General features: G+C 37.7%; 1 protein-coding gene across 2 annotated transcripts; it reads right to left on the reverse strand.

The window, feature by feature from the left end:
- Nucleotides 1-4,496: 4,496 nt before the first annotated feature.
- LOC124241611 (double-headed protease inhibitor, submandibular gland-like) lies at nucleotides 4,497-9,496 on the reverse strand. Of its 2 annotated transcripts, none has more exons than XM_046665525.1 (6): nucleotides 9,378-9,496; nucleotides 8,790-8,800; nucleotides 8,133-8,254; nucleotides 6,585-6,627; nucleotides 5,079-5,185; nucleotides 4,497-4,621 (listed from the first exon to the last, which is right to left on the reverse strand). In XM_046665525.1, the coding sequence occupies exons 1-6, from the start codon at nucleotides 9,442-9,444 to the stop codon at nucleotides 4,576-4,578; spliced, it is 396 nt and encodes a 131-aa protein (XP_046521481.1). In that variant the 5' UTR covers nucleotides 9,445-9,496; the 3' UTR covers nucleotides 4,497-4,575. The 2 variants fall into 2 exon arrangements, with proteins under 2 accessions (XP_046521481.1, XP_046521480.1); XM_046665524.1 differs by having other exon boundaries at nucleotides 8,790-8,803; nucleotides 9,378-9,456.
- Nucleotides 9,497-9,757: the final 261 nt, after the last annotated feature.

The raw sequence follows: 9,757 nt of genomic DNA on the forward strand, positions 1-9,757 counted from the left end.
CTTTACTTTCTTAAAGCCCATAAGGAGTATTATGTGATTATGAATTATTTCATTTATACTATATGCATGTTATGAAATCAAACAATATGAATATCAAGACATTTGATTAAATAGAAAAAATATAATTATAGTTATGTTTGATATTTTAGCCCACATCAGCTTCAGGTTTCACTTTTCTTGTCAATTTTGTTTTTTTTCCTGTTGTGGACTGAATTGTGTCACCCCTCACAATTCATACGTTGAGAGTCCAACCCCTAGTACCTCAGAATGTGACTGTTTTTGAGACAGGGTCTTTAAAGAGAGAGTTGTGGTCATTGGTTGGGCCCTGAGTCTATGTGACTGGTCTTATAAGAAGAGGAGATTAGGAAGTAGACAAGCACAGAGGAAATATCATGTGAAGGCTCAGGGAAATGGCCGTCTACAAGTTGAAGAGAGAGGCCTCAGAAGAAATCAACCCTGATGAACGCTCTTCTTAGACTTCTAGCCTCCAGAACTGTGAGAAAATAAACTTCTGTTGTTTAAGCCACTCAGTGTGTGGTGCATTGTTGGGACGTCCCAGCACACTAATACCGTTACGTATCTAGAACACATAGATTCACCCAGATAAACAGTTGAAGATGCTTTCAAGCAGCTCTCTTTGCTTTCCTGAAATACCTGTCAATTACGGCAAATGATAAGCTTGATAGAGGGATAGAAGATTTGCTTTTAAATTTCAAAATTAAATCACTTGTGTGAGAAAACAGGTAGAATAAAGTATTAATGGCAGGATCTTGGAGTTGGGTTTACTGGTTTTACTGTAAAATTCTTTCAACTGTTTGTGTTTGCTGATATTTCATAACAACGTGTTGAAAAATTAAGCCGCGATGAATATCAGACCCTCACGTTCAATAATTGATGAGTAGTAATAGATTTGGAGAAAGTTAATGAGTGCATACTTGACCAATTCATATCTCCACAATTTGGAGGAAAATGTAGCATTTTTCAAATACATTTAGTAACTTTTGAGAATTTTTTAAAAATATTGTTAAAAGCAGACACTTTATTACTAGGAAATACATATTCAAGGAATTAAAGAAATCAAACAACTTCTCTTACATATAGAATTCAAACTGTAAGCTTCAATTTCACTGCTAGCAATTGGTTTCAAGTCAGTAACATTGTGACTAGCGTTGACCTGATTTAGCTTAAAATTTTCAACAATATATACAAGCTGGTAGAACTATCTTATAGTTGAGAATTTTTAAGTAGTAATACTTTAAAGTACTATGTGCATTTCCCTACTTTTACACTTTCAAGAACATCCAACATTTTCAGCATAAATAAATCTGTGGTCTTATTGAATGGCTGATTGTATTTTTGACGTGTAATATGACCAACAATGTTGAAAAATGTTCTGTTCAAGAACTGTGGCTCTTTTGATTTTCTTGGTTTACCTCCCTTTAGCTACACCTCACTAGTCAGCTATTCTCTATTCACACAACCTGTGTCCTCCTCACATTTTTTTTCACCTGCTGTTCACTCCTCGGTTGCTCACATTTCACCAGCTTTTCCTAGATATGTAGATGCTCCTAATTCCTGAATTTCTCAGAGCTTATCAGCTATTCCAGTCTCCCATATTCCTCCCATCATTCAAATCTCTCACATTACTTCAGCTTCTCTTGTCCTTATATCTTTGTTTGAAATAGTTCCTGCAATAAAATTTTTAATCGTCTTTAACATTTGAGATTCTTTTGTCTTTGTGGCTCTACAGAAACTTTAGTGCCTATCTTCAGCTGCTTCTAACTTTTCAGAAATTTTGAAGGGAGTAAAGAAGAAAGGAGGCAGGCTAGCGGGACAACTGACTCTACCTTCAGCCTTTCCCAGACTCTTAAAAATTTTCCTATTTTTTCCTGTCATCCCATCCAAGCTCTTCAGAAACTCATTACCCTCTTGTCTGCATCCCTTAAGATTTGTTCTACTTTTAGCTGATCCTGAAATTACTCAACTGCTCAATTTTGCAGTTTGCTCACTTTCCCCATAGTGTTCCCATATCTCATACTAATCCTGCATTCTCAAAAGCTTCCATCTCCACAGCTGTTTTCTTTTTTCTTAGAAATTGCTCCAATATCCTCATTTATTTACAACCTACTCTATTCCATCAGTTGCTCTTTCTAGCTTTTGTCTTCTCATACACACACACAAAGAAAAATTGGAATTGTATAGTTTCAGAAGCTCCCATAAAGATAAACTAGCTCTCACTACCATTGCCCACGTGTTCTCCTTCCTCCTGAAGCTTCCCGGAATGCTGCTTCTGCTGGAATCCCTTTCCTCCATTTAAATTATTCTCCACGGAATACAAACAAATTATTCCACTTTATTTCCCTTGTTGGCTTATTTAGTATTGCTTTAGGATTTATAGTATATATTATTAGCTTCTCACAGTGTACCTTTCAGCGGTATTAGACCACTTAGCATAGAACCTTATAACAGAATACTGTAATTTCTCCTGTTGGGGAAGTGGGAGAATTCCCCCCACCGCTTTTCCTCAAGGTTCTTATGGCTGGTCAAATAATCAAAGAGGCAGGTTAGCAAGAGAAAATCAAACAAAATTTAATAGCATGTATACATGGGAGAAACTCAGGGTAAACTGAGTAACTCGGCCGTCTGGCTGAGTCCACCCATTTAAGTACCCTCAGCTACGGACAAGGAGCACATAATGATCTGGGGCTTCAAGGGGGAGAAAGACAATCGTCATAGAGATGGAATGCAGAAGTTTGATAAGCAGGACTTTGATAAGAGTGGACTTAGCAAGGATCCCCCAAGTGTCCTAGATAGTTATCTACGGTGATGGCCTGTCCTGGAGACAACCTTTATTTTAAATTTCTTTAGGCAGCTTGGGGGAAGGTCGGATGCTCTTTCTGGGTCTTTTGAGGCTTCATTGTCTTCAGCTCAAAATAGTCCGCATACCAGAGTGGCACACCTCGGAGCAGCCTGCTCTCAGCCCCATCACTCCCTTCCCAGCCTCTATGTTGTCATCCATTTTATTTTAACATATGAAAATAAAGTTCTGGCAACCTAGCTGCTATGGACTGAACTGTGTTCCCCTAAAATTCATGTTAAAATCTGAATCCCAAATGTGGCTGTATTTGGAGGTAAGGCTTTAGGAGGTAATTAAGGTTAAATGAGGTCATAAGGGTGAGGCCCTAATCCAACAGGATTGGTGGCCCTACAAGAAGAGGGCTATCTCTCTCTTTCTCTCTCACTCTCTCTCTTTCTCTCTACCATGTGAGGACACAGTGAGGAAGTGGCCATCTGCAAGCCAGGAAGAGAGCCCTCACCAGGAATGGAATTTGCTGGCTCCTTGATCTTGGACTTCTCAGCCTCCAGAACTGTGAGAAAATAAATTGCTATGGTTTAAGCCACCCAATCTGTGGTATTTTGTCATGGCAGCCCAAGAAGACTAATCCACTAGCTCATGTTGTGACTACCACCTCAAGTCTTCCTTCCATTCCTATTGAAACTTTAATAATTCTGGATTATAGTCTTTTTACAATGTATAGCAATCAACTCTTTAAAAGTGTATCTCTCTGACTCATCTACAAACTCATTAATGACGTGGACTCTTCTTTTTGCCCGTTTATATTGCCTCTCCTCACATAGCACATTGATTGACATCTAGTGATCTTTTTATATGTGTTGTTAGAAAAAACATACAAATCTCTAAGCATAGCTGGCAAGCATTTAACCTGCCTATGCTAAAATACCATTATGCTTTGGACACATGAACTTATAGGGCATAAGTTTATTCCTATTTGTAGACTCACTGTTAGAAAAGTCTTCTCTTTACCAAGGCAAAATATCGATCTCCTCATATTACATTAATGATCTGAGTCCTCTCTACAGAACTCCAGACAAGAGAAAGTTCTGATCTATCTCATGACAGTCCTACATATACCCTCAACTTTCCCATACATTGAATTTTCCTCTGGCCTTTTTAGTGACTTCAACATTTAATCGGATCATATTGTTTTTAATCTCGTCCCCAACATAATTAACAAGATACCTTCTTTTGCAGATGCCCATATGTGACTGAGTCCTCTTTAAATGGTGATACTTAAAATTTGTATATTACTCCTGGTCTGTTCTGATTAGTTTATAGTATTAGGGATTCTCACTCTATCTTTCTCCAAGTCTGAATTTTCCACTTTTCACTAGTGTAGCTAAGGGTAATGTAAGACTAATGGTCAGATCCACCCTTTGACCCATGTTTACTTAAAAAAAAAAAAAGAGTCTTTTTCAGATGGGATGCTATGAGTAGATTCTTCTCTCACCAGGGTGTATATAATCTCCCCAGCTCCAAACTTAAGTAGAAACAGAGGAAATCTTTCCATGTGACTTACAGTTTAGGAAAATAACCATAGATATTCTCCTTAAAAGAAGAATCATATCCACAGAGAGAAGCTTGACAGTTTTATGCTAAGAATCTTTTATTGAACAATCAAATCCATATGTTTGCCCCACAGCCATCCTAGAAAATCTGGTTCTCTAAGTGGAATCTGCCAAAGGGACTCCTGTACCCTTGAGCATCAGGGAGACTCAGCATGGTCCATAATTTGTCAAGAAAAGGGCACCACGGCTCATCCTATAAGAGAAATCATTTTTTTTAAAAGAAAGGCTTTGGAGAGCTTAAATTAAAAGTTTTATATTCTTAGATCAAGCCAGCCCAATAAGTACACAGCAAGAAAGGCTGAGCAATTAATCACTGAGCTTCAGCATGGTAGAAAAAGCAATTCAACATGCTAGTAAAAGCCAGTGTTAGGAGCCAAAAAATCTGTAAATTTCTCTTTTATCTATCATTTAATAATATTATGATGTTGATCAAGTCTTGTTTTCCTAGCTTCAGTTTCTTCCTACTATTCACTTTTTTCTCTCTCTCCCTCTCTTTCTCTCATTTTGCTTCTTTTTTCAAAATATTATGATTATCAGTAAACCATCTCTTATGCTTCACAGCAGCATCTAACTTATTAGGTAGCTAAAATGATTTCTGGTTCTGTGAGAGAGGTTTTTTCTGTAACTGATATATTGAATGCAGCACTTACACAACAGCGTTGCAAAACAAACATTTATTGGCATAGTTTATTCCATCAGATCCACAGAGAGGCAGGTAATCCTTGCTGCATGCATCAGAATACTCTAGGCAGTCAATCTGCCCCGTCCAAAAACAGAAAAAAATAAAAATGATTTCAGATCATTAAATCATAGAAAATGAACTTTTTAAAGGCCTTGAGGGATCATTTAGCCCAAAACCCCACATGCAAAAAGATACGTCCTCATCACAGCAAAAAACAGCTCAGCCCAAGATGAAGGCCTTCCTCTCACTCATTCTCTACATCTAAGTTATGAATACAATACATCCTGTGGGTTCTATCTTGTGCTTAATTTCTGAATTAGTCCTCTCTTCACCAAACTGTCATCCGCTTTATTCAGGCCCTCGATACGTCTTGCCTACACAGCTGCAATTGTCTGCCAATTTATTGCCCAACCTCCATGCTTCTCTGAGATTTCAGTCACCTTCCACACTGATGCCAGGGTGATCTTTTAAATCAAATCAGATCTTGTTCTTCAAGTACTTAACTGATTCCCCGTCAACAGGAAGTCTCCTCATGACCCGGGCTTGTCTCTCCAGTCTCATCTGCTCTCCCTCTTGCTCTATCTAAACTTAAGGACTGAATTCCCAGAATGTTTCCAACTCCTGTATATCCCTGTGCTTTTGCTTATGGTTTTTTCCCTATATTACATGACCTTACCCAATTTATGCATGAGACTACTCTATTCCTCCTTAAAAGTCAGTTTAACGACTTTTATAAGAGTTTCGTGTCCCTACTTAAAATGAACTGTCTTTACTACCACAACCTCATGTTTGTAATTGTTTTATATCACATTTCAAACTATTAGGATTATTATTCCAGTCACATAGTTCTTTACCCCTGAACTGTCTTTACATTTGTTCTTAAATTTTTTTTTCTTTAAAGACTGGCACCTGGGCTAAAAACTGTTGCCAATATGTTTTCTTTCTTCTTTATCTCCCAAAACCCCCGCCCTGTACACAGTTGTATATCTTAGTTGCAGGTCCTTCTAGTTGTGATATGTGGGACACCGCCTCAACGTTGCCTGACGAGTGGTGCCATGTCCACACCCAGGATCCAAACCCTGGGCCGCTGCAGCGGAGAGCACGAACTTAACCACTCGGCCACAGGGCCTGCCCTGTGCTATTTTTATAACTTCCTTTATTGTTATGAGAGCATCCTTGAGTCCCTAATGTCCTCTTCCTAATCTGCTAATTGGTTGCAGTGTGAGAAAATAACCACATGTAAACCAATCTGCCCCAATTAAGGGTTATGAGTAAAGTATGTGGAGTCTTCCTCTGTGTAAATTAATTAACTATACTTCAGCTCTTCTGTTTAAGCTGGCCAGGTGTCTTATCTCTGACTGTAGTCATAGATAACTCCTAGAATATGTATTTTAAAATGGTTTTACTCCAGGAAAGTGAGGAATTATTGTAGCATTTTATATTAAGAATAAATAAGATTTCTGCATATACTTACACATTTGTCATCATAAAGTTTTCTGAGTGGAATTCCTTTATTTCTAGAAGAGAAGACTTTATTGAATGGGTAATGCAGTTACTTGATATTTCTTAATCTACAGAGTGAAATACAGTCATATATCATTCTGTGTTGTCTGATCTGGACTGCAAATGAGGAGTTCTGGTTAATATTCTACTCTAGTTGTCTAATATGGACCATTAACATCTTTGATGATCACTTTGCAAACAAATAAAAATAGAAGAAAATAAGATTAACACTAAAAGGAGATTAACTCTAAAATGGTATTTTTAAATAGTCCATGAATATTTAGATTAAAATCAAAGTCATAACATAGCGTGAAAACACTTTTTCAGTTAAGAAAAAATACACTCAAATTCATCTCTGGCCACATATAATCTATAATTTTGCTATAGTCACTCTCCTTTCTGAATATTAGATTCTTGCCTTCTAAAAAGAGGATATGAGATAACATAATCAATAAGATCTCATCAGTCTTTACTCTCTTATGGTTTTATTAGTGCAAGAGTTTGCATATCCTGAGAGAATTTATTCTGGATAATACTTGATATTACACTTGACTGTAAATTTTCAGAAAGGCTAGAAATAAGAGAAAAGAAGGAAGAAAGTAATAAGAAGGAAGAAGAGTTCATTTCTATGAGCATTCACTCTGTGTCAACTACTGAGCTAAGATTTGACGTGTTCTATCACAGTGAATTCTAAACACTGTTGTAGTTTCTATCTTATGGGTGAAAATACTGACGCATGTAGTAGATTGGGTATTTGCCTAATGTAACAGATCTACTAAGGGCAGTCTGGATTCTAATCCAGATGTCTGACACCAAAGCCCATGATTTTAACACATAATCATAAAGTAATGAATTCAAATTGCTGAGATGGCTGGTAATAACCATTCTTTCATTCTCCTAGAAGCTGAGATACTGTTTTCAGTGAAGACAATATTTAATTTGTGGGGCTGGTGGTGGTGGGGATTCCAACTATCCCTTTGTACTTTTACTCTCTTCCTTAGACTTTTCCAGATAATCATGAGAAGCAACATAGATTTCCTCAAGGGTATGAATGATAGATCAAAGTCTTGTAACAGAGTCCATGGCTATCAGCCTAAATAGAGATAGCTGTCTTCTGACTTCCCATTATGCAAAAGAGAGATGTAACACAGGAGATTCTTGGAACTTTGATAAGATACACTTCCTGCCTGAGATTCAGTTTCCTTAAATATAATGTAGGAATAAAAATGTCTATATGTAACAGCTAAGGCCCAGTGATAGTGTATATTATGAATGAGAACTTGACTGGATAGCAAAGAAATATATATATATATATATATATATATAAAATTTTAGAGATATAGTTTTTTTTTTATTCTAACAAAGCAACATCCAAAGAATATTAGAGGAGCATGACAAAAGGTAGGATTTTTCAAACCATGTTTTTAAAAACCAAGCAGATTTTGGCCGGCGTGGACTTTGTGATCTTTAAAAATAGGTGGCGGGGGGCGGCGGGCTCTGAACGGAATACTATACTTACCGGTTTAGCAAGCAAAATATGCATTCATTCCCGTACGTTTTCCCATCTATACCACATATTGGCTCCCACTCCCTTGTGCATATAATCCTGGAACTTCTTCTGTTGTATTTGGAGCAATCCACCTGTAATCAGAACAAAAAATAATGTCCTACATTCTCTTCCTTCAATTCTGCAGTCATTCTCATATAAGGATGGTAGAGAGAGAGAAGAAATAGGAAACAGTACTAGCCTCTACAACTTTAGGGCAAACATGTCTAGATCTTCTACAGACCAGGTGCCGTGCTACAAAAATAAATCAGACCCAGAACATTCCTTGAATAAAATGGCAATTAGCTGTTTAAGAAGGAAATATTAATCTCTGCTTTTAGAGTTATAATGAGAATCCAATAGAATAATGAATGTGAAAAGTAGGTAGAAAAGTTTAAAATGCTACCCAATAGTAAAAGTTTACTTTATCTGCTGTTCTGCTTTTGCAAGGAGATTCCTTTTGCGATCTTGAAAGAAAGAAACACTGCGAGGAGTAGAGTAGGAATTGTTTTATCTCCTGAGGAATTTTTTCAGTCCACTGTGAGCCAGCTTAACCACTTTCACAGTTCCATTTACACCTTAGCTCTGATTTCATTTTTACAAAGACCACACAGAGAAGGTTGCACTCACCTCTGTCCCTACTGCTTGATCACCGGAAGAGAGTGGAATGAGATGCAATTGGAGATAAGGAATTGGAGAAAGAGCAAATTCCACAGTTAGAAATGCAAAGCTGAGTTCATTGTTCACAGAAACTAAAATCTATTTCCAAATATCCCTTGCCCAGATCAGACCTATGAAAGGTCATTTCTTCACTCGGGGCCAACTCAGAATGAAGACAGAGAAGTATGTGATTCTGATAGGAAATCCCTGGTCACTGGAGAAAGGGCTGTCACAGATCTCTAGGATTTCCTGTGAACATGCCCAGGGTAGGGTTGGGTAATGGTCTCCAAGTTGCATAAGTGGTTTCTGAAATGGCAAGTCAGAAACCTGAGGGATCCTGATCAGGGACTGAGCAAAGAACCCACAATCCTTTTTTACTTCTTCTCAGTCTCTCTTCCTCTACCTGAAGGTCTGACCCATCCCTACTTTGTTAATCAGACCAATCCAAATAGATACCTTCTACATTTTCTTTTGACTTTAGTATTCTATAATTACTGAAGGCTGAATATATTTCGGTTAGCACAAAGATATGAGTATTCAAAAGGAATACTAACTCACCAGGTGGAGAGGCAGCCCACGTAGTGGCTGCCAGAGCAAGGATGGCAAAAGCAGTGATCTTCTTCATAGTGATGATGAATCAGAGTGGTAGAGATATGCTGCTGTGAAGCAAGAAGTTCAGAGACAGAGAGACAGAAAGCAGTCTGCCAAATACACACACACACACACACACACACACACACACACACATATATACACAGTACACAGGCAGGGTCCCACCCTCATTAAATATTGACCTTTCCGATGATGAGCAGTTATTAACCCAAGCTAGGGTATTTATTTCATTTGTCACGGAAAACGTCCTTCTTAACTTGATTTATAGACAATCGGAACAATTACACCCTGAGACTAATCTGCCAGAACATGTTTTGTGTAATAAT

This window comes from Equus quagga, chromosome 7, assembly GCF_021613505.1.
Source record: "Equus quagga isolate Etosha38 chromosome 7, UCLA_HA_Equagga_1.0, whole genome shotgun sequence".
Classification (NCBI taxonomy): Eukaryota; Metazoa; Chordata; class Mammalia; order Perissodactyla; family Equidae; genus Equus; species Equus quagga.